The following is a 25,208-nucleotide window of genomic DNA, read 5'->3' on the forward strand; positions in this document are numbered from 1 at the left end:
GGACTCTACAAGGTGTCAAAAGCGTTCCACAGGGATGCTGGCCCATGGTGACTCCAATGCTTCCCACAGTTGTCAAGTTGGCTGTATGTCCTTTGGGTGGTTAACCGTTCTTGATACACACGGGAAACAGTTGAGCGTGAAAAACCCAGCAGCATTTCAGTTCTTAACCCACTCAAACCGGTGTGCCTGTCACCTACTACCATACCCCGTTCAAAGGCACTTCAGTCTTTTGTCTCGCCCATCCACCCTCTGAATGGCACACATACACAACTCATGTCTCGATTGTCTCCAGGCTTAAAAATCCTTCTTTAAACTGTCTCCTCTCCTTCATCTACACTGATTTGAAGTGGATTTAACATGTGGCGTCAATAAGGGATCATAGCTTTCACCTGGTCAGTCTATGTCATGGAAAGAGCAGGTGTTCCGAATGTATTGTACTCTGTGTCGGTACCATTGACTTGCGTTGGATTTGTGACACACATGCAAAAAAGTTAGCATTTGAAACAGTGACCTTGAAAACAAAAGCAAAGCATGGATTGCTGTCATACCTGGTCCATAGACTGCTTATACAGTAAGAAAACCAATATGTAATTTGGGTGAACCATCCCTTTAACAATGGCTGTGGGGATTCTTTAAATAGCAGGAACAGCACCATCTAGTGGTCAGAACCTGGTAATATCAGGATGTAGGATGGGAAATAAACCCAACAAATACAATTACTAATTTCTCTGAACAAGAGAAAAAAGAAGAAAACAAATCACTGAGAATACATTACATAGGATGAAGAAACAGAACTCCATACTACTTGTCAGACACAGAACTGATACTAAATACTCGTTGTTGATGTGGGATTGGTGTGGGGGGTCCGTGGATGGCTTTTGACCCCTTTGGATTCCTAAACGACCCGTTTTAGGGTTTGGGATTAAGGTTAAGTTAAGGGTTAGGGAATTGTTTTGTCCCCACAAGGATAGTAAAACAAACGTGTGGTGTGTGTGTGACAGATCTAGGATCAGCTTAACACAAAACTGACCCTAGATCAGTGGGGGCAACATCCCTCTCCCTATCTCTGGCTGCATAAAAGGCCAGTAAATGTCATAGGTGGCATTGAGCTGGAAGCGGTCCCATACAGGCAGCTGCTCTGTGACATCATCACCCAAGCCCTGGCTCCTGATTGACTGAGGGATATCAGACAGAGAGGGGTCCTCCAGAGGGCTGTGTGAGGGACGATGGCTTTGGTACCAACCACATTCTGTCTGTCACTCGTCTTTATCTCCCCTTGATCTGATCCCAGACCAGCTTACACACCGATTATAGATGTGTGAGGTGCACATGTATAGGCTTATCTGAGGGAATTACATCTGGCTACTCTCTCTTTCCCCCTCCCTTCCTCCGTCTCTCTCTCTCTCTCTCTCTCCATCTCTCTGTGTCTGTCTATTTCTCTCTGAGTTGTTGTTTGTTTACGCTCTTTCAGTACCTGGGAGAGAGGGATCAGTGGGAGGTGTAATCTGAAACTGAGCCCAGTCTGGCTGAGTGTGTATATGGAGACAGGGGGAGGGATGGGGGTGTGGTGAGTGTGTGTGTGTGCCGCCCAGTGACGGAGCGTTCAGTGTACGGCTGAAGTCTCAGCACTCAGGCTGTGGAGAAATGGACGGCTGTCGCTCACACGACTGCTTATTCTGAGAGTGTGTGTGTTCTCCCGGGGGGAGAGGGGGGACAGGATGGCCCTCAACCGAGTGTCCCTGCTCTGCCATGACATCACCAGGATGTGGCTGCAGCTCAACTTGATAACAGGTAAGATGTGTGGCAGGGGGGCGGTGTTTGTGACTGACAGTGCACGTGACAGAATACGGTGCGTGTGCAGCTGTGTGTGTGACTGAACGGTATTGTCAGAGAGGTGAGGAAGTTGTACTTCAGTTTAATGCACTTTGTTTTTACACTTTATTTTAGCTTTGTTGTCATTCCGTGTGGAACATCTAAATCTGTCCCTCCCTCTTGCAAAACTACTCTATTTGCATAGATGGAAATACTGTCCCAGCAGTTGATTGGTATCTGGTTACTAACAGTCTTCAACTCCCAATGACTGTGTTTGTTGCCCTGCGCCAAGCAATCAGGACTAGATTCTAGTAAATGTTCAACAAGAGATTTCGAATGAAAACATCCCCCCCCCCCCCCCCCCCCCCCCAGCCACAAAGTGGCTGTTTTAATTTGCATGCTGTGCACACCCAGGCCGTTGCACAGTGAGAGTGTCTTGTCTCCGTTTCTCCACTGCCAGAAGGACAGGCTTTGGGATAATGTGGGTTTAAACTCACCCGAGCCCCTCAACACCGAACCTTCGCAGTTGGCACCGCCGGTGTCATACTCACTGCCACGTCACATGGAAGAGGCAGTGAGGGTGACGGAAGAGTCACCCTCACTACGGAAGAGTCTTCGCTCTCTACCAATCTGCCAATCTGGATGGTTTGGTCATAACATGGGCAGCACCAGCAGGAATCTGTGCCACGTTGTCATGCCAACACTTTCACTTCATTGACTGTCCATTCATCTGATAAAACTGTAGCAGTTTGTTTTGTTGTTGTATTTTGCTTTGGTTTGAATTGATTCCAAAAGTATTTCAAATCCTTTCCGGGAGCTTAAGGAAGCGCTTTTTCTCAGTATATTCTGCCTGGCTCATGTCATGAGTTAACATGTTGTCTTAAACACGTGAGCTATAAAACAAAGAAAGTCGCACACTCTATATATATATATATATATATATATATATAAAACCTCCCAGTAATTTATTGGGTAAAAAAACTGTTTTGGCTTAACTGTGCCTTCTTCAGGGCTTCTCCCACCATCAAGAAGGCACAGTGATGCCGAAACGTTGGTGCTTTTTTACCCAATAAATGACTGGGAGGTTAATACATACGGAGTGTGCGACTCTCTTTGTTTGTATAGCTTACAGTTTATTCACCGTTAGTCAGCACCTCTACATCATTTTCTCTGGGTGTGCACCAGCTCATGCTTTTTATTTAACACCTGAGTTGACATTGATCAATACGGTGAACCCACTTCCATCTCCTGAACTATTAAGCTCCAAGAGAGGTTTTACAGTACAAGTAAAAACACATCCCTGGAATCTCTTCTTTGGAATTTATCTCTCCTTTGTCAAACCAAGGGAAAGTTTGACTCGAGGTGTCCTAAAGAGATGTTCTGTTTCCTTGGAATATCTGGTGTGTGTGTGTGTGTGTGGTAGCGTGAGACAGTGGAGAGGGTGATGAACAGTGGTGTGTTGTCTGTCTCTTACTTCCATTCAGTAACAGAGATATGCTTGTCAACACACAGAGACTGGTCCGCTGGCCAAGCGGAAGGACATTGTGCCCATTTCCTCCAGTCTCTCAGGGCTAGCCCACAGACACAGATTTACACTAATGACCAAAAGTGTGTGGACACCTGCTCGTCAAACATCTCATTCCAAAATCATGTGCATAAATATGGAGTTGGTCCCCCCTTTGCTGCTATAACAGCCTCCACTCTTCTGGGAAGGCTTTTCACTAGATGTTGAAACATTGATGTGGGGACATGCATTAGTGAGGTCGGGCAGTGATGTTGGGCGATTAGGCCTGGCTGACTGTAGGTGTTCCAATTCATTCCAAAGGTATTCAATGGGGTTGAGGTCAGGGCTCTGTGCCGTCCAGTCAAGTTCTTCCACACCGATTTCATTTTGTGCACGAGGGCATTGTCATGCTGAAACAGGAAAGGGCCTTCCCCAAACTGTTGCCACAAAGTTGGAACCACAGAATGGTCTAGAATGTCATTGTAGGCTGTCGCGTTAAGAGCTAAGAGCTTCACTAGAACTAAGGGGCCTAGCCCGAGCCATAAAAACAGCCCCAGACCATTATTCCTCCAACAAACTTTACAGTTGGCACTATGCATTGGGTCAGGTAGCGTTCTCCTGGCATCCGCCAAACCCAGATTAGTCCGTCGGACTGCCAGATGGTGAAGCGTGATTCATCACTTCAGAGAACGCGTTTCCACTGCTCCAGAGTCCAAAGGCGGCGAGCTTTACACCACTCCAGCCAACGCTTTGAATTGCGCATTGGGATCTTAGGCATGTGTGCGGCTGCTCGGCCATGGAAATCCATTTCATGAAGCTCCAGACAAACCGTTCTTGTGCTGACGTTGCTTCCAGAGACAGTTTGGAACTCTGTAGTGAGTGTTGCAACCGCGGACGGCTGATTATTACACACTTCAGCACTCGGCGGTCCCGTTCTGTTAACTTGTGTGGCCTACCACTTCACAATAACAGCACTTAGTTGACCGGGGCAGCTCTAGCAGGGCAGAAATTTGACGAACTGACTTGTTGGAAAAATGGCATCCTATGAAGGTGCCAAGGTTGAAAGTCACTGAGTTCTTCAGTAAGGCCATATTACTGCCAATGTTTGTCTATGAAAATTGCATGGCTGTGTGCCAAATGTTATACACCAGTCAGCAATGGGTGTGGCTGAAATAGCCAAATCCACTCATTTGAGGGGGTGTCCACATACTGCTGTGTGTATATAGTGTAGCTTACAGTGCAGCAGACTAGCCACCATGTTGGCACCTGACGCTCCGTGACAAAAAGGATTTGACAAAGACTGAACAGTAGCCACATATTGCAGCTCATCGTGTAGAAATATTACAGATTTAATCTTATCCAGAGATTTATGGGCTGGGCAGAGGGCATCCACACACACAGTGAGCACGCATGGCAACAGGGCAACGGTGGCCGTTTGACCCAGTTGTTATTGTCGTGTGTGTTGTTATCCCCATGGCAGATGGGGACCTCGTAAACCCAGACTGTAATACCATAATAGAACTGGGTTCCCCTCACATACACACACACACACACACACACACACACACACACACACACACACACACAATAGTACACACACACATCTGTGGAATGGCTGTTCATCCCTTACTTGTCCTCTCACTCACTCACACAGCTGCCCTTCTTGCCACACCACCACCAACAGTTGGCTCCATCACCAGCTCATACCCACACAGCATGGCACTCCACACAGCATGGCACTCCACACAGCATGGCGCTCCACACAGCATGGCGCTCCACACAGCATGGCGCTCCACACAGCATGGCACTCCACACAGCATGGTGCTCCACGCCCCACACACACACACACACACACACACACACACACACACACACACACACACACACACTTCCACATCCCCAATACAATCTGTTGCCTTTCAGTCCACATACCAAGACTGCCCTGCCCACCCTGCCCATACACCACATACCACAACAACACATGAAGTTACTGCATGGACCAGCAAACAGAGGGGTTAGCTGTAGGGGTTAAATAAAGGGGAGGGGTTAGGGTCTAGGGGTTAATTTCAGACTGGGTGATTATACTCTATTTTTCAAAGGGTGACATCAAGGACTGTACCACCTGTGATCGTGACTTTGTCCTTCAGACCAGACGTGTAAAGGCAAGGAGGTCTTTCCAGGCTGCTAACATGTGTTTTACCGCCTGCTGCTTGTGGGAACATGATGACCGAACAAAGAGATTCATGGGACAGGAGAGGGAGTAGCACTCTGTCTACTGCACAGAGGCATGGTAACTACCATGTTGGTGCATGTGTGAAACTGGTGGTGAACTTTTGTGTCAGTGGGGTCACACGATCATGTGAACGGAATGTCATTACTCGAGTGAAGATGCATTGTAAACTACTCAACAAAAACTGTTGGTCGGATCTTTTTTTGTTGTAGCTTTGATGGCATTCGATAAAACGCATAGAAGGAACGTGGAGAGAGAGGCCTGTGTAGAATCTCCTTTACTGGAAAGAGCTGTGTAGTTGTCTTCCCAGTCCCCACAGCTCAACCAGAGCCAGGTCTCCACATTAACAATGTAGGCATTAGTAATAGAACCCTGGCCTCCTTTCAATGGAGTATCTCCCTCTTCCTTTTTCCCCTTTTCTCCCCCTCTTTCCCCTTTTCTCCCCCTCTTCCTGTTTCCCCTTTTCTCCCCCTCTTCCTGTTTCCCCTTTTCTCCCCCTCTTCCTGTTTCCCCTTTTCTCCCCCTCTTCCTGTTTCCCCTTTTCTCCCCCTCCTCCTGTTTCCCCTTTTCTCCCCCTCTTCCTGTTTCCCCTTTTCTCCCCCTCTTCTGTGAGCTGTCATCCATCCAGATCTGAGCTGTAATCTGTGAGGTTATACAATAGTTACCAGACAGGAAGGAATATGACAAGATATAAAACCTTACATGATAGAAATGTTTTGCATAGAGTATAAATGATTCTGTCTGTTTTCATGTCAGCTCTATCCTCAACATTGTAAACCTTGACCTTCACTGATTAAGCCCCTGACCTGATTGTGGAGGGGGGGGGGGGGCATTCTTGGCTCCCATCAACCTCAAAACGTGGGGCCTGGTTGGGAGGAAGTTGGGGGTGTTGTGTGGTTTTGTGCCGCTTAAGAGTTTCCTGGCTGGCACAGGCCTGTTTTGGTGGCTTTTCTCCGGGTCTCAGTTGGAGCTCTCAGACCACAGTGACGAGACTGAACACGTCTCTACACATCATATACAATGCACTCAGTGAGGAGGGTAGGGCCCTTAGTTCTCAATGGAACTGAATGGGTTAGAGAGCCGTTCCTTACCTCTAATACCAGGAAGAAAGAGGGGTAAACACAGAGAGAGAAGTACTGTAAGGTCTATTTTTAGAAGACATGTTTGTATAAACTTAATTTAGATTTATTAGAGAATTAGAAATATATACTCACACACACCCTTCGCTCTGTGGCAGCTTCTCTCTAGGTTGTGTGTGTGTGTGAGAGTTTCTGGGTCTGGGTTTGGGCCTTAGTGTTATCCTAACCGTGCTATTAAACTAACTAACTCTGGGTTTATAGGGTAAGAGTCTGAGGGAAGACTGTAGTGGCAGCTTGCTGTAAGACTGAGCTGTTACCTACCGCCCAGGGCTGTAAGACTGAGCTGTTACCTACCGCCCAGGGCTGTAAGACTGAGCTGTTACCTACCGCCCAGGGCTGTAAGACTGAGCTGTTACCTACCGCCCAGGGCTGTAAGACTGAGCTGTTACCTACCGCCCAGGGCTGTAAGACTGAGCTGTTACCTACCGCCCAGGGCTGTAAGACTGAGCTGTTACCTACCGCCCAGGGCTGCCTGTCCACCTGTCCTGATGCATTACACCAACATCAGACTGAATACTGAAAGTGACTGCCAACATGCATGTCTATGATTCTAGAATAGACTGCATTAGTGTTTCTCAACCTTGATCCCTATGGACCCACTCACTGTGTGGATGCTAGTCTTACCGGCTCCAGCTGGTTGGAGCTAGCTAAGCCTGACAGGTTGACGTCACCTTCCCTGAGACCTGAAGTCGGTCCCTCCTGAAACGTGACCACAGGGTTTTCTGGTTTGTACTGATGATGGTTGATTTGGGAGAGCATGGTATAAAACCCAAACGGGTACATAAGCATTAGTTAGAAACAATAGAGCATCACTGCAAATTGTTTTTATTAAAATGAGTTACGAATAAAGAGTAATAAAGTAATTTTTTTAAGCTCACCTTGGCAGTGGTGATTTTAGCATGTAAATCTTGGTAGGGCAAACTCAAAAAATAAATATATGCATGCCAGCAAAGCCACACTACACAACTCTACACAATACATTAATTGCACTATAACGGTGACAAACGGTGCCCACAAACTGTTAGGGCCTACATACAGTAGAGCTGTCCCAGCTGTCCTTACCACTGCTACACCTGGCTATCAGCAGAGCCTTGTCTGGCATCGAAACAGTTCATTCAGCCTCATTTACTGCCCTTTAAAAACACATAGCTGATATGGCTGACTTGCTTAAACAAATGTGGTTTCTGTTGACAATTGTGATGTACAAATGGGACGAGGAGCGGATAAGAGGCAATTTCTATGAAGACATTAATGACCGAGCTAGGACAGACAGTCAATATAACTATTTGTTCAGCACTTTTGAAAGGTACAGCGACATAATTCAGAACATTTATTTTTAACATTGTTTGCAAACTGATATGCGAAAGGTATAAATACCAAAATAACATGCAAAACATAATTTTTTTAGCTAAACAGGTGGGGCTCAAAACTGCAACCACCCCTTGAATGACGGGTCGCCACTGCACCGTGGCTATATCTAGACAGATGAAAAGCCTGGTTTAATGACCCACTGACAGAGTAAACACAGCGCTTTGCTGGCAAGAGAGTTAGTTACTACGCAGCGGAGTGTTTCAACACCTGATGGGTGTTTTATAAGCTCTTTATCCTGGAGATACTACTGTTGTTGGAACAATGGTCTCTCTCTACCGTTTGTGTGAGTTGGTGTTCATGCAACCATCAATGTCTCAATATACCGTGGTGATCCTTTGATGCTCTTTCAGCCTATGTGGGTAGATGGTTGGTTTTGTGGTTCACTCTGCCCTGGTGTGAGAAACATCGGTGGCTTTTACTGGGACAATCAGTGGGATTCGTTTCCCAGGCAGGGCCTAGACACACTAAAAGATAGAGGGAGGGAGGAGGGTAGTGGGAAAGTGTGCATGTTTAATCCCTGGCATAAAGACCCTGAAAATACCAGTGACGTCAGAAGATGTTGGCCAATGTCTTCAGTGACTGTTACAGATCATACGAAAGCTGGAGAAACCCACTGAACTGTGTGATTGTTTAGTACTCTGATCCCATCCCTCAGCACACATGATGCCAACAGCACCATACACTACCCCCTGCAACCACCCTCACCTCTCACCATACACTACCCCCTGCAACCACCCTCACCTCTCACCATATACTACCCCCTGCAACCACCCTCACCTCTCACCATACACTAACCCCTGCAACCACCCTCACCTCTCTCCATACACTACCCCCTGCAACCACCCTCACCTCTCACCATACACTACCCCCTGCAACCACCCTCACCTCTCACCATACACTACCCCCTGCAACCACCCTCACCTCTCACCATACACTACCCCCTGCAACCACCCTCACCTCTCACCATACACTACCCCCTGCAACCACCCTCACCTCTCACCATACACTACCCCCTGCAACCACCCTCACCTCTCACCATACACTACCCCCTGCAACCACCCTCACCTCTCACCATACACTACCCCCTGCAACCACCCTCACCATACACTACCCTACTGCCAGCCAACACACATCATCACACACACACACACACACAGCATTGTCAATTCACAGGACCACTACCATACCCCCAAAACAACCCCCCTCTTTCCACTAGCCTTTCACCCTCTCTCTCTCTCGTTCACTCACTCACTCACTCACACAGACAGGCACATACAGTATTTACAACAATAGATGACAGTTACAGTAACATACAGTATTTACATTAATAGAGCATAGGATTAGTCACACAGACACCTGGAACGACATGACAGAGAGAGGAGCAGAGGACCCACTGACCCTTTTCTCAAGTAGAAGTCCCCCCAAATCCCCCCTTTTTCTCCAACTTTCAGTCCCAGTCTCAGTGAGGAGTAGAGAGGGGAGGAGCAGAGACCCACTGACCCACTTCTCAAGGAGAAGTCCAAAACAGATTATTATAATCCACTGTGCATGGAGAGGGGAGGAAATAATACTGCCCTATCCCCCTCAGCCTCTCTCCTCCTCCCCTCAGCCTCTCTCCTCCTCCCCTCAGCCTCTCTCCTCCTCTCCTCCTCTCCTCCTCCCCTCAGCCTCTCCCCTCTCCCCTCTCCCCTCTCCCCCCTCTCCTCCTCTCCTCCTCTCCTCCTCTCCTCCTCTCCTCCTCCCCTCAGCCTCTCCCCTCTCTCCTCCTCTCCTCCTCCCCTCAGTCTCTCTCCTCCTCCCCTCAGTCTCTCTCCTCCTCCCCTCTTTCCTCCTCCCCTCAGTCTCTCTCCTCCTCCCCTCTCTCCTCAGCCTCTCCCCTCTCTCCTCCTGCCCTCAGCCTCTCCCCTCCTCCCCTCTCTCCTCAGCCTCTCTCCTTCTCCCCTCTCTCCTCAGCCTCTCCCTCAGCCCCTCTCTCCTCTCTCCTCCCATCTCTCCTCCTCCCCTCAGCCTCTCCCCTCTCTCCTCCTCCCCTCAGCCTCACCTCCCCCTCTCGCTTCCTCACTGAGACTGGCACTGAAAGTTGGAGAAAAGGGGGGATTTGGGGGGACTTCTACTTGAGAAAAGGGTCAGTGGGTCCTCTGCTCCTCTCTCTGTCATGTCATTCCAGGTGTCTGTGTGACTAATCCTATGCTCTATTAATGTAAATACTGTATGTTACTGTAACTGTCATCTATTGTTGTAAATACTGTATGTTACTGTAACTGTCATCTATTGTTGTAAATACTGTATGTTACTAACTGTCATCTATTGTTGTAAATACTGTATGTTACTGTAACTGTAGTTGATGTTTTTTTTGTCTCTTTTATCTTCCAGATGACATCATGCAGCAGGAGAGTGATCGTCTGTTTGCTGCAGACATCGATCCTGACCTCAGGAAACGGTTTGCTTTCCTCTCAGGTCAGTCTTTTTCTTTTCCCTCCATCGCTCCCTCCTTCATAGTTACCTCTCATAGTGGTTCAATCCCATACATCCGAGTGAGCCAATCCCAAGACGCTATGCCAAGGCCCTTGAAGATCTCCCTTCACAGATGGAAAACGCTTAAGCAATATGGCAGAAGCTTATAACAGTGAACCATCCCCAAAGCTGACAGCCTCTGATGGAGCAACAATCATATCACGCTGTATGAGTGAAGTAGCTGAGTGAAGTAGCTGAGTGAAGTAGCTGAGTGAAGTAGCTGAGTGAAGTAGCTGGCCTAAACATCAAAACATAATCCGTCAGCATTTTCCTATTTATAAAAGTACAGGAATAGCACTCTGGTGCCAGATAGAGTACAGCAGTGTTTTTCAAACTGATTTCTGTTGTATGACTTAACTAAACTAAGACTTTTCTAACGACCTGACCTTTGGGGGGGAAAACTGAGGGAAACTGTTCTACACCAGACCCATATTTCCAAAGAGTTGGGCCAACTCAGTTTGTTCCGTTACTACGGCGATGCCAACCCAGATAGGGCCCCACGTCGGGTTACCACGGATAATAACGGCACGGAGACGGCCCGTGAATAATTAATCGACACGGCGATCCACTTGGCAACCTGGCCCAGCAACGGTTGGAAGAGCCAAGTGTGTGTGGCACTATTTGCTGCTGTGATTGGCTGCTGAGTGTGTGACTGAATTTAACACTCCACCCGTTGAGAGTGTGAGAGAGTGTGTGTTTGTGTGTGTGTGTCTAACTGAATTTCACGAGCTTCAGTTCCTAACTGTCTATGTTTTATGGTTGCTGTTACATGTCTTGCCCGGAACCTGTTCTTAGGTTGTGTACAGTCTGTGTAGAGTCTATTTGTCTTCACATCTCTCTGTCAGTGTGTTTAATAACTCTGTGGTTGCCAGGGGTGATGTATGTGTGTGTGTTCATGACAGCTGCCCACCCTCTGATGAGGAGTCATATGAGCACACAGCTAAGTCTGATGAAGATGACCCTTGGTCTATTTCTAATTCATACTTCTACGCTACAGCCTAGGTACGCCACTAGATTGACTCCAAGCCCAGCGGGTGAGAGTGTGATGCAGCAATACTGTTTTAGCTGTGCCATTAAAGACTCCTGCTGTGTTACTGTTCCTTCCCTGTTCTCTCTGTATGTCCTCTACCCTGGAGGTTGTATGTGTCTCCAGGCCTTGTTTTGTGTTGTAATCATTAACCTCTGGTCCTCCTCTAGTTGTCTACTCAGGCAGGTGTCTGCCTGACACACATACACACCTGGTACCAGATGGATCAGGGCACAGTGCTATGGTTCTGCTCTAGTGGCACGGCTGGTGCAGAGATTCACACAGACCGTCTGTCTCTTTGTCTCAACTCACACCTGTTAATTTCTCATTCCCTGTACCCTCCTCTAGCACTAAATCAAATCAAATCAAATTTGATTTGTCACAGGCGCCGAATACAACGGGTGTAGGCTTTACCGTGAAACGCTTACTCGCGAGTCCTTTGCCGACAACGCAGAGTTAAAAAGGAAGAATAAAAATAGAAGAGACTTATTGCAGCCAGCAGAGCCGCAGTAACACCAGGCTTTGTGAGAGAAGATGGATCCTATATCTCATCCTTTAATCTTCCCCTCCCCCACTCAGACCGTCACTTAGACCGTCACATGATTCCTCTGGGTCAGTGGTTCTCAAAATCTCTCCTCGGGGACCCCCAGACGTTTCACAATGGGCTTGATGATTAGCTGACAAGTTGAATCCGGTGTGCTAGCTGTGGAATAGTTAAAATACATGGAACAGCTGTGGGTCCCCAAGGAGAGGCTTGAACCGCTGCTCTGTGTGTTCATTCCACTGGGGTGGGTTAGCTATTTCTATCAGAAGAATAATGGACATTATGATATTGATGAACGTTTTAAAACACATTAAATAAAAGGATTCCAAAGCTTGTCACTGTTTATTCTGTGGGGGTCTGAAAGGGGGATATGGGGGTTTGTACGTGCTTTATAATTGAGAGCAAAATTATTTCCTTGTTGAACAAATTTAATCAATTAATCAATCAAACGTCCCAAATTTCTTTCGCAGGGGGCCGAGCTGAGAACGGCAGTCCCATCATCGTGTTCCCAGAATTCCCTGCGTTTGGCGAGCTCCAGGAGGAAGAGTTCCACAACGTGCTGACCTACCTGACCAGTGTGCCCAGGTGACACACACACACACACACACACACACAATGCATTGCACACTCTGATGCTTGAACTTGTCATTACTTTGTATAGTTGAGGAAGTGGTGTGGTAACAGCCTACCAGCAGATGTCAGTGTAGAACTATTTTCACAGTTCCTTTGTTTGAACAGAACAATGAATCTCCCTACAACAAAGTGAACTTGTCTTATGCAGGACTGTATTCTTACCGTTATAGTTGGCATCTATATTACACCTCAACGTTGCTGCAACTGGTACATGTGGTGTATGTCCTGGTAGATGAGGTGTATGTCCTGGTAGATGAGGTGTATGTCCTGGTACATGAGGTGTATGTCCTGGTACATGAGGTGTATGTCCTGGTACATGAGGTGTATGTCCTGGTACATGAGGTGTATGTCCTGGTACATGAGGTGTATGTCCTGGTACATGTGGTGTATGTCCTGGACGTTATGCTAGTCCTGTTTCTATACAGGAACTACCTTCTTGGCCAGATATCCCACGATATTTTCTATCTCAATAGGAATTCCTGATATTAACAAATGTTGAATAACAATAAAAAAGTCATAAAATGGATCATATCCTCTCCTCCCCATTAGCTAATGGTGAAACCTTTAACCCCTGACCCCTGACTCCTGTGGGAGTTGGCCGGAGGGGGGGGGGGGTCTTGGAGAGACGGAGCATGACTGGTGTGGAGAACAGGAGGTGGAGGTGTTAATGAAAGAGACTCCCTGTGTATCTAATGGGGTCTGTTAGTTAAAAGACTCCAGGGCTCAGCTACTATATGGAAGCAGTTTGTCATAGGATGGAGTTCTGTAAAGATGTAATTCCGGACAAATTTGAATTGACAAAACAAGAAAGAAAACATATATTTCTAAGTAATATAGTATCATATACTATCCATTCATTACTGCCAGAGGGAACCCATCTGTATCAAATGCATGAATGAGGTTCTACCTGAGATGTATATATTCAGTTGTGGTGTGTGACTAGGTGATGATATGTGTGATCATGAGCTCACATGTTACTAAGACCAGGGGGGTGTTCATAAAGCAGACAACTCTCCTATGGATACTGCCTCCCTCCAGCCCCATGTACCTCTGATGTGAGAGAGAGATGGATTCTCCAAATACCTTGAATGAACTACAGGACCAAATTAAAACCCTCCAACCCAAAATGGCCTGTGGTGTTGATGGTATCCTCAATGAAATGATCAAATATACAGACAACAAATTCCAATTGGCTATACTAAAACTCTTTAACATCATCCTTAGCTCTGGCATCTTCCTCAATATTTGGAACCAAGGACTGATCACCCCAATCCACAAAAGTGGAGACAAATTTGACCCCAATAACTACTGTGGGATATAAGTCAACAGCAACCTTGGGAATATCCTCTGCATTATCATTAACAGCAGACTCGTACATTTCCTCAGTGAAAACAATGTACTGAGCAAAATGTCAAATTGGCTTTTTACCAAATTATCGTACGACAGACCACGTATTCACCCTGCACACCCTAATTGACAAACAAACAAACCAAGGCAAAGTCTTCTCATGCTTTGTTGATGTCAAAGCCTTCGACTCACTTTGGCATGAGGGTCTGCTATACAAATTGATGGAAAGTGGTGTTTGGGAAAAAACATACAACATTATAAAATCCATATACACAAACAACAAGTGTGCGGTTAAAATAGGCAAAAAACACACACATTTCTTCCCACAGGGCCGTGGGGTGAGACAGGGATGCAGCTTAAGCCCCACCCTCTTCAACATATATCAACGAATTGGCGAGGGCACTAGAACAGTCTGCAGCACCCGGCCTCACACTACTAGAATATGAAGTCAAATGTCTACTGATTACTGATGATCTGGTGCTTCTGTCACCAACCAAGGAGGGCCTACAGCAGCACCTAGATCTTCTGCACAGATTCTGCCAGACCTGGGCCCTGACAGTAAATCTCAGTAAGACCAAAATAATGGTGTTCCAAAAAAGGTCCAGTTGCCAGGACCACAAATACAAATTCCATCTAGACACCGTTGCCCTAGAGCACACAAAAAACTATACATAGCTTGGCCTAAACATAACTTTCACAAAGCTGTGAATGATCTGAGAGACAAGGCAAGAAGGGCATTCTATGCCATCAAAAGGAACATAAAATTCGACATACCAATTAGTATCTGTCTAAAAATACTTGAATCAGTTAGAACACATTGCCCTTTATAGTTGTGAGGTCTGTGGTCCGCTCACCAACCAAGAATTCACTAAATGGGACAAACACCAAATTGAGACTCTGCATGCAGAATTCTGCAAAAATATCCTCAGTGTACAACGTAGAACACCAAATAATGCATGCAGAGCAGAATTAGGCCGATACCCACTAATGATGAAAATCCAGAAAAGAGACGTTAAATTCAACAACCACCTAAAAGGAAGTGATTCCCAAATCTTCCATAACAAATCCATCACCTACAGAGAGAGGAACCTGGAGAAGAGTCCCCTAAGCAAGCTGGTCCTAGGGCTCTGTTCACAAACACAAACACACCCCACAGAGCCCCAGAACAGCAACACAATTAGACCCAACTAAATCATGAGAAAACAGAAAGATAATTACTTGGCACATAGGAAAGAATTAACAAAAAAACTGAGCAAACTAGAATGCTATTTGTCCTTAAACAGAGAGTACACAGTGGCAGAATACCTGACCACTGTGACTTACCCAAACGTAAGGAAAGCTTTGACTATGTACAGACTCAGTGAGCATAGCCTTGCTATTGAGAAAGGCCGCCGTAGGCAGACCTGGCTCTCAAGAGAAGACAGACTATCTGCACACTGCCCACAAAATGAGGTGGAAACTGAGCTGCACTTCCTAACCTCCTGCCCAATGTATGACCATATTAGAGACACATATTTCCCTCAGATTACACAGATCCACAAAGAATTCGAAAACAAACCGATTTTGATAAACTCCCATATCTATTAGGTGATATACCACAGACCACAGTGTGCAATCACAGCAGCAAGATTTGTGAGCTGTTGCCATAAGAAAAGGTCAACCAGTGAAGAACAAACACTACTGTAAATACAACCCATATTTATGCTTATTTATTTTCCATTTTGTGCTTTAACAATTTGTACATTGTTACAACACTGTATATATACATAATATGACATTTGTAATGTCTTTATTCTTTTGGAACTTCTGTGAGTGTAATGTTTACTGTTAATTTTTTATTGTTTATTTCACTTTTGTATATTATCTACCTCACTTGCTTTGGCAATGTTAACATATGTTTCCCATGCCAATAAAGCCCCTTGAATTGAATTGAGAGAGAGAGGAGGGGTGCTTTCCTTCTCTATTGTGCTCTCTAGCTTGCTTTCATTTATTCCCTCGCTTTCCTTCTCTTTCTCTGTGCCTCTCTCTTGCTTACTTACTCACTCTTGCTTTCTCTCTCTCTCTAGCACGCTCGCCAGACCGAAAGCGTGAGTGACTGTAAGGGGGTAGAAAGAGGGAGCTGGAAGAGGAGATATGAAAGAGGGGGTATTGTGGGGGTATAGACTGGGTGTCCTGGGTGTTTAATTACTATGAGTTTATCTCTGAATCAGAGTGTTGTATTTAACACTGTGTCCTATAGAGAAACATCCATCATGCTGCCAGTTCAGCCCTATGGACGGTCCTGATTAGTACCACTGGATAAAATCATATCACCGTCCGTTTTATCTCACAAGATGCATCCTCTCTCCTCTTTCTCTCACTTTCTCCTCTCCTTTTTCTCTGTCCTCTCCCTCTCTCTCTTTGTTCATCTCTCTACCTTTATTTCTATAAATCTCTCTCTATCTCTATGGCTTCCTCCTTGTCCTTTACCTCTGCTCTCCTCACTGCCAACACACATGCTGCTGAGCGGAGAGGGGGAGGGGGAGGGGGAGGGGGAGAGCTCTATAGCTAAAGCGAAAAGAAAGGTGTGTGTGTGTGTGTGTGTGTGCGCACACCACTGTCATGGTGGCAATTGAATTAATGACATTTTGCAGTTCCCCCACCTACCAGATAAAGGGGGGTGGATCCCATCTCATTCTCCATCAGATGTCCCGCCCCCCTCTGCTCATGAGCCATTCAAACACACTCCCGCCACCGCTGTCCATCACCCGTATGCTGCTCTGTGATAGGCTATGGGGGAGCAGCAGGAGATGCAGGGCTGAGTTGATTGGCTGGTGTAGAGAAGCGGGTAGGCAGAGGAGAGTTGTTCTCGGGGGGTTCTTGGCGGTTGGCTCCCGTTCTATCAGAGCTGTAAACAGAACGCTGGTGCTTAACAAACGGGATCTGCAGAGAGGGAAAACCAGAATACCGGAATAACAGAGAAAAGGAATGGGAGAAGGAGATGACATTCTATTGAGGAGGTTTTGGGAATAACATTTGGGAATAACAGACGTATCCTGTCGTGTGACATCAATGGCAGGAGGAAGAGGCTAAATTGAGGAATTGAGGAAGAGGCTAAATTTTGGTAGTGTGTTTTTTACCGTGTGTGTGTGCACGCACAGCAGGGTGATGGATGGATGATGGATTTTCTCCTGGCTGGGTTGATGTACATGGACCACCTCAGCAGCATTGACTCTTTCACATTTCTGTGTGTGTGGTTGTCTCTCTTGTTAAGAGCATCTGCTAATTGACTGAGATGTAAACGTGTGCTGCCAGCGACACTCTCCTGGTATTTTTGTACACACACACACACACACACACACACACACACACAGGGATTGAGCGGGCTCTTCTAATGCCACTGCCTGTGGGTAGCCTGTGATCTTGGAGCAGGTCATTAGGAGGATACACACATACACACACATCCATGTAACACATCCATGTTGCTGTGGTGACCGTGTCTCGCTCTCCTGCAGTGAGACGGCGTCTGGAGTGGGCTTCATCCTGGTCATCGACCGCCGCCAGGACAGATGGACCGCCGTCAAGGGGACCCTGCTACGCATTGCAGTGAGTAACCCACCGTGTGTGTGTGTGTGTGAGATCTATTAGGACATACACTGTAACAGGTGTTAGAGATGTGCTGGGCGACTGGAAACCTTTTGTGAATGTAAAAAGCTTGTTGAACATCCTTCCTCCCAATGAAGTTTCTATGTTAGAATTGCCAGAACAATCTGATAAAATATTTAGTAATAATCACCCTTTACACTTCTGTCTTCTCTTCTACTGTACGCTCTTCCTCTGTCACATGCTCCTCTAATTCTCTTTTGTTCTCTCTCATTTCAATTTAAGGGCTTTATTGGCATGGGAAACATGTTTACATTGCCAAAGCAAATAAATAGATAATAAACAAAAGTGAAACAAACAATAAAAAATGTACAGTAAACATTACACTCACAAAAGTTCCAAAAGAATAAAGACATTTCAAATGTCATTATGTCTATATACATTCTTGTAATGATGTGCAAATAGTTAGTCTGTCTCTCTCCTGTGTCTGTCTGTCCTCTCTCTCTCTGTCTGTCCTCTCTCTCTCTCTCTGTCTGTCCTCTCTCTCTCTCTCTGTCTGTCCTCTCTCTCTCTCTCTGTCTGTCCTCTCTCTCTCTCTCTGTCTGTCCTCTCTCTCTCTCTGTCTGTCCTCTCTCTCTCTCTCTGTCTGTCCTCTCTCTCTCTCTCTGTCTGTCCTCTCTCTCTCTCTCTGTCTGTCCTCTCTCTCTCTCTCTGTCTGTCCTCTCTCTCTCTCTCTCTGTCTGTCCTCTCTCTCTCTCTCTCTCTCCTCTCTCGCTCTCTCTCTCTGTCTGTCCTCTCTCTCTCTCTCTCTCTCTCTCTGTCTGTCCTCTCTCTCTCTCTCTCTCTCTCTCTCTCTGTCTGTCCTCTCTCTCTCTCTCTCTCTCTCTGTCTGTCCTCTCTCTCTCTCTCTCTCTCTCTGTCTGTCCTCTCTCTCTCTCTCTCTGTCTGTCCTTTCTCTCTCTCTCTGTCTGTCCTCTCTCTCTCTCTCTGTCTGTCCTCTCTCTCTCTCTCTGTCTGTCTGTCTTCTCTCACTGCATGTGGTACAGGCTGTGACAGCTCAACAGCTGTGGCAGTAGCTGGAGGGGATAGAGTGATTGAGTAGGGAGGGGATAGAGTGATTGAGTAGGGAGGGGATAGGCTGATTGGACTAGGGAGGGGATAGGCTGATTGGACTAGGGAGGGGATAGGCTGATTGGACTAGGGAGGGGATAGGCTGATTGGACTAGGGAGGGGATAGGCTGATTGGACTAGGGAGGGGATAGGCTGATTGGACTAGGGAGGGGATAGGCTGATTGGACTAGGGAGGGGATAGGCTGATTGGACTAGGGAGGGGATAGGCTGATTGGACTAGGGAGGGGATAGGCTGATTGGACTAGGGAGGGGATAGGCTGATTGAGTAAGGCATCACCATCATAATAACTTGATACAGGCTTCACATCTGTGTTCTTCATAATGTTGGTAATAAATGCAGAGTTATGAAACAGACAAACAAAACAGAAATATTACTTTTCTATAAATATAACATTGACAAATGTTAACCTTTTAGCTCACCCATCTCCCATCAGCAAACCATAATGTCTCCATCATTCTCCTTATATGGGCCTGTCAGCCCCCCAATAATAATAGACTGTTCCAGCCATAACGGCCCGTTCCAGCCCATTGGCTCTGTCCATGTGACAAGGGAGGGGAGGAGGCTGGTGTTGAGCTGTTAACATTGTCGTCCTCTGTAAGTGTGTGTGTATTCATTGATTTCCCTACAGTGATAGTAGTGTGTAAACAGGCTGGGGAAACCTGCTGATTAGTAGAGTACAGTATCAGTGTGGTGGCCCCGAGGGCAAACGCACACATACATACATACATACATACATACTCACACCCTCAAGCATGCAGTGTCTGTGATTTTGATTGTGATTGTGATTACCAGTATGATTTGTGACTGTGCCCCTGTGGGCCTGCAGTGTGAGGAGCAGAGGGTTGGTGTCATTACTCACCCCTAGGCACTGCACTGCATAGTACTGAAGCGGGGGGGGTAGAGGAGCTGGGCTATGGAGAGGAGGACGAGGAGGGAGGCAGGGGGGAAGTAGAGGGGCTGGGCTATGGAGAGGAGGGGGGAAGTAGGGAAGTAGAGGAGCTGGGCTATTCAGAGGAGGCGGCAGGGGGGAAGTAGAGGGGCTGGGCTATGGAGAGGAGGAGGAGGAGGAGGAGGAGGGAGGCAGGGGGGAAGTAGGGCAGTAGAGGGGCTGGGCTATGGAGAGGAGGAGGAGGCTGGGGGGAAGTATAGGGGCTATGGAGAGGAGGAGGAGGAGGGAGGCAGGGGGAAGTAAAGGGGCTGGGCTATGAGGAGAAGGAGGGGGCGTGCAGGGGGAGGGAGAGGGGCTGGGCTGTGGAGAGGAGGAGGAGGAGGGGGTGTGGGAGAGAGATGGAACCCGCTAGGGAAGAGCATGGGGAAGAGATAGTAGTGGTGTCAGGCTACTCAGCTGGGTGTGATGGGGGAGAGATAGTGGTGTCAGGCTACTCAGCTGGGTGTGATGGGGAAGAGATAGTAGTGGTGGCAGGCTACTCAGCTGGGTGTGATGGGGAAGAGATAGTAGTGGTGGCAGGCTACTCAGCTGGGTGTGATGGGGGAGAGATAGTGGTGTCAGGCTACTTAGCTGGGTGTGATGGGGAGAGATAGTGGTGTTAGGCTACTCAGCTGGGTGTGATGGGGGAGAGATAGTGGTGTTAGGCTACTCAGCTGGGTGTGATGGGGAGAGATAGTGGTGGCAGGCTACTCAGCTGGGTGTGATGGGGGAGAGATAGTGGTGTCAGGCTACTCAGCTGGGTGTGATGGGGAAGAGATAGTAGTGGTGGCAGGCTACTCAGCTGGGTGTGATGGGGAAGAGATAGTAGTGGTGGCAGGCTACTCAGCTGGGTGTGATGGGGAAGAGATAGTAGTGGTGGCAGGCTACTCAGCTGGGTGTGATGGGGAAGAGATAGTAGTGGTGGAAGACTACTCAGCTGGGTGTGATGGGGAAGAGATAGTAGTGGTGGCAGGCTACTCAGCTGGGTGTGATGGGGAAGAGATAGTAGTGATGGCAGGCTACTTAGCTGGGTGTGATGGGGAAGAGATAGTAGTGGTGGCAGGCTACTCAGCTGGGTGTGATGGGGAAGAGATAGTAGTGGTGGCAGGCTACTCAGCTGGGTGTGATGGGGAAGAGATAGTAGTGGTGGCAGGCTACTCAGCTGGGTGTGATGGGGAAGAGATAGTAGTGGTGGCAGGCTACTCAGATATATTGGTCTGTGTGTGCTTGTGTATGTATCTGTTTGTAGGGGCTTCCTAGTGAAAGGACGGGGTGTGTGTGTGTGTGTGATGGCATATCTCGTGATTGTGTTTGTTATACTGTAGGCCATGCATCTTCCTCCGTAGCTGACATATGTCAAGGTTATCCTGATCAGTGTTCTGTCTATATGGTACTCCCTACAGAACGACATTGGAGATCGAAAAACATGTTCAGAATAAATGACCAAATCAGCTGTTCCACCGTAACAGCTAGCTGATGTGTGGTTTGAGTGTTCTGTTACAACATGGCCACCACCTATCATCTAAGTGGGTGCTGCTACACGTTAGCGGTGGATGGGGTGAGTTCCCTCCCGACAGACCCCAGTGAAAATCCTTATTCTAATATGTGTTCCATTATTACTTCCTACAGTATATCATATACTGTGTAGCTGGGTGTAACATGAGCTTTCATTGGATATACCAGAGTGGACTACGTGGAATGGTATTGTTATGGAAATCACAGTTTGAAGGTCAAGAAGCAGCCCCTCGTTCCATGTTCTCATTAAATGGTTTTTAACGTCCGCCCGCCCGCTGTTAAAGTGCTTTTAGGATTTTAGTGTCAGCAAACCTCAAGCTCTCCAAAAATATTGATGGGTTACTGTGATAGAAAAGGGCCATATTATATGCAAATAGGGTTCAAATCTACTGAGAGGAGGAGCCTAATAACAGTCAAGCTCCAATCACAGCAGGCTTGCTCCAGTCCCATACATCCATCAGTCCCAAACAGATCAAGTCATTTGTTTGAGTGTCATGTGCAGGATAGACAGTGTGACTGTGCGCTGGATTATTGATTAGGAGATAAATAATGAGAGGTAATGAAGATGAACACGTTTTATCTCTCAGGATCTCTTCATTGATTTTGCGGTGGTAGTTCAGTAATGCACTCAGATTTGAGTGACCTTGCCTGACACCTGAAGACACGTGTTAGCTCCCCGAGCAAATGCCTAGGTCTTTAGCTCAGTGGGCTAAAGCAGTCTTTTGAGATCCAGGTTCGAAACCTGGTCATTGACACATTTTTTTTCAGTGAGAAAGAGCAGTCCTTTATTTACTAGATGCAATTAATTAATAAAAAATAGACTGGCTGTGTGACAGACGTGGAAACCGTCGCTGTGTGGAACCTCATCTCTTTCTCCCAAGGAGTGCAGTTTCCATGGCAACGTGGTCTTGCAGGGTTGGTGAGCAGCTGTGTGTGGATGTAGTGGGCTAGTCTCTGGGAAGCAGTCGTTTGGCAATATGAGATGACATCACACTGCTGAAATAGAGCCTTATGCTGCTAATTGGAATTGTGATTTGCAGAGGTTTTACTGTGGTTACAAACCTTAACTGTATTTATTTGAACAGTTAAGCTAAAACTTTTAATTTGTCTCTATACTCCAGCATTTTGGATTTGAGATCAAATGTTTAATATGAGGCGACAGTACAGAATGTCACCTTTTATTTGAGGGTATTTTCATACATACAGTTCAGAAAGTATTCATACCCCTTGACTTATGCAACATTTTGTTGTTACAGCCTGAATTCAAAACGGATTAAGTCCTGTTTTTTTCTCACCCACCTACACGCAAAACCCCATAATGACAGTGAAAATGTGTTTTTAGAAGATTTTGCACATTTCTTGAAAATGAAATACAGAAATCTCTAATTTACAGAAATATTCACACCCCTGAGTGAATACTTTGTAGAATAACTTTTTGACGGCGATTACGTCTTGTATCTGGATTTGGGGTGAGATAAATTCAGGCTGTAACACAACAAAATGTGGAATAAGTCAAGGGGTATGAATACTTTCTGAAGGCACTGTATCTGTTTTACCGTTTAGAAATGAAAGTCCCCCAATTTGAAGGTGTCATAAGTATTTGGATTTAGTTAAAAAGGTTGTATTTGGTCCCATATTCCTAGCACGCAATGACTACATCAAGCTTGAGGCTCAATAAACTTGGACTTGTTTGTTTTGTCTGTGTTTGAGATTGTTGTGCCCAATAGAAATTAATGGTAAATAACGTATTGTCATTTTTTGGTCACTTTTACTGTAAATAAGAATAGAATATGTTTCTGAACACTTCTACGTTAATGAGATCATGCCCCCAAAACATGCTTACCACTCACCATTACCAATAACAGGGGAGGTTAGCATTTTGGGGGGGGGTGTAATTTTATGCCTATAAACACCACCAAAATAAACTGCAAATGCACTTTTATCTTCACTGTCCAAGTAAATACATAGGGGAGTGTATATAACTGTATGTACAGTATGTATGTGTGTGTGTGTATATGGCTCTGGTTCATCCAATCAGGCAATAGGCTATATTCAGGCTGTCAGTTGCTGTGTGGATTCTGGGTTTTCTGGTGAAATCTCTTCTCAGTATTTTCAACCCAAAGAATTCAATAAAAGTACCTGTTATAAAACAAGAGAGAGATGCACCTGTTTTATAACATGCACTAGATATTTTTTGGCTGCACCTCCAGTGATGTTAGTTGTAGCGCTATCCCCCCCCTCCACTCCTCCAGGGATCAGTGTTATGTCCACTCAGCCTGCTATATATCAAGTTTATTTTTATTTTTTTATCAAGTTTATTTTATATAGCCCTTCGTACATCAGCTGATATCTCGAAGTGCTGTACAGAAACCCAGCCTAAAACCCCAAACAGCAAGCAATGCAGGTGTAGACGCACGGTGGCTAGGAAAAACTCCCTAGAAAGGCCAAAACCTAGGAAGAAACCTAGAGAGGAACCAGGCTATGAGGGGTGGCCAGTCCTCTTCTGGCTGTGCCGGGTGGAGATTATAACAGAACATGGCCAAGATGTTCAAAATGTTCATAAGTGACAAGCATGGTCAAATAATAATCAGGAATAAATGTCAGCTGTAGCCAGCAGCAGCGGAGTGTGGTGATGCTACATCACTGTGGGTATGTTGGTTCTACTGTGGGTAGTGTTGTTTGTGTGCCCTAGGCTGAGGAAGGTTGTCCTACTCTAGCTAGTCTTGCAGTATCGATTGAAGACCCCCCTGTAGAGCAGAGTAATTCACAACTCCTGTTACATCAAGCCACTAACAATCTGGCTTACAGAGCCTTCAGAAAGTAGTCACACTTCTCGACTTTTTCCACATTTTGTTGTGTTACAGCCTGATTTTAAAATTGATTACATTTATATTTTGTGTCACTGGCCTACACACAATACCCCATAATGTCAAAATGGAATTATGTTTTTAGAAATATTTACTAATGAAAAGCTGAAATGTCTTGAATCAGTAAGTATTCAACCCCTTTGCTACGGCATGGCTAAATAAGTTCAGGAGTAAAAATGTGCTTAATAAGTCACATAATAAGTTGCATGGACTCACTCTGTGTGTAATAATAGTGTTTACCATGATTTTTAAATGACTACCTCATCTCTGTACCCCCACACATAACATTTTCTGTAAGGTCCTTCAGTCGAGCAGTGAATTTCCAACACAGATTCAACCACATAGATCATGGAGGTTTTCCAATGCCTCGCAAAGAAGGGCACCTATTGGTAGATGGCTAAAAATGGACAAAGCAGACATTGATTATCCCTTTAAGCATGGTGAAGTTATTAATTACACTTTGGATGGTGTATCAATACACCCAGTCACTAACACAGTTGCCGGAGAGTAAGGAAACTGCTCAGGGATTTCACCATGAGGCCAATGGTGACTTTAAAACAGTTAGTTACAGAGTTTAATGGCTGTGATAGGAGGAAACTGAGGATGGATCAACTGAGGATGGATCAACAACATTGTAGTTACTCCACAATACTAACCTAAACGACAGAGTGAAAAGAAGGAAGCCTGTACAGAATACAAATATTCCAAAACATGCATCCTGTTTGCATTAAGGTACTAAAGTAAAACTGCTAAAAATGTGGCAAAGAAATTAACTTTATGTCCTGAATACAAAGCGTTATGTTTGGGGAAAATCCTACACAACACTGACTACCACTGTTCATATTTTCAACCATGGTGGTGGCTGCATCATGTTATTGGCAAGGACTAGGGGGTTTTGTAGGATAAAAATAAACTGAATAGAGCTAAGCACAGGCAAAATCCTAGAGGGAAAACCTGATTCAGTCTGCGTTCCATCAGACACTTGAGAGACACATTCACCTTTCAGGAGGACAATAACCTAAAACACAAGGCCACTGGATTTGCTCACCAAGATGAATCACTA

At 46.1% G+C, this 25,208-nt stretch overlaps 1 protein-coding gene across 1 annotated transcript in view; it reads left to right on the plus strand.

The window, feature by feature from the left end:
• The first annotated feature begins 10,431 nt into the window (after nt 1-10,431).
• Nucleotides 10,432-25,208, plus strand: part of LOC120050823 (guanine nucleotide exchange factor DBS-like) — a 30,208-nt gene continuing 15,431 nt past the window's right edge. The window contains exons 1-3 of the mRNA XM_038997353.1: nt 10,432-10,513; nt 12,612-12,726; nt 17,616-17,706. Of these exons, the coding sequence (XP_038853281.1) occupies nt 10,438-10,513; nt 12,612-12,726; nt 17,616-17,706 (282 nt within the window). The 5' untranslated portion in view covers nt 10,432-10,437. The remainder of the gene's footprint in view (nt 10,514-12,611; nt 12,727-17,615; nt 17,707-25,208) is intronic.

Source organism: Salvelinus namaycush, chromosome 7, assembly GCF_016432855.1.
Source record: "Salvelinus namaycush isolate Seneca chromosome 7, SaNama_1.0, whole genome shotgun sequence".
NCBI lineage: Eukaryota > Metazoa > Chordata > Actinopteri > Salmoniformes > Salmonidae > Salvelinus > Salvelinus namaycush.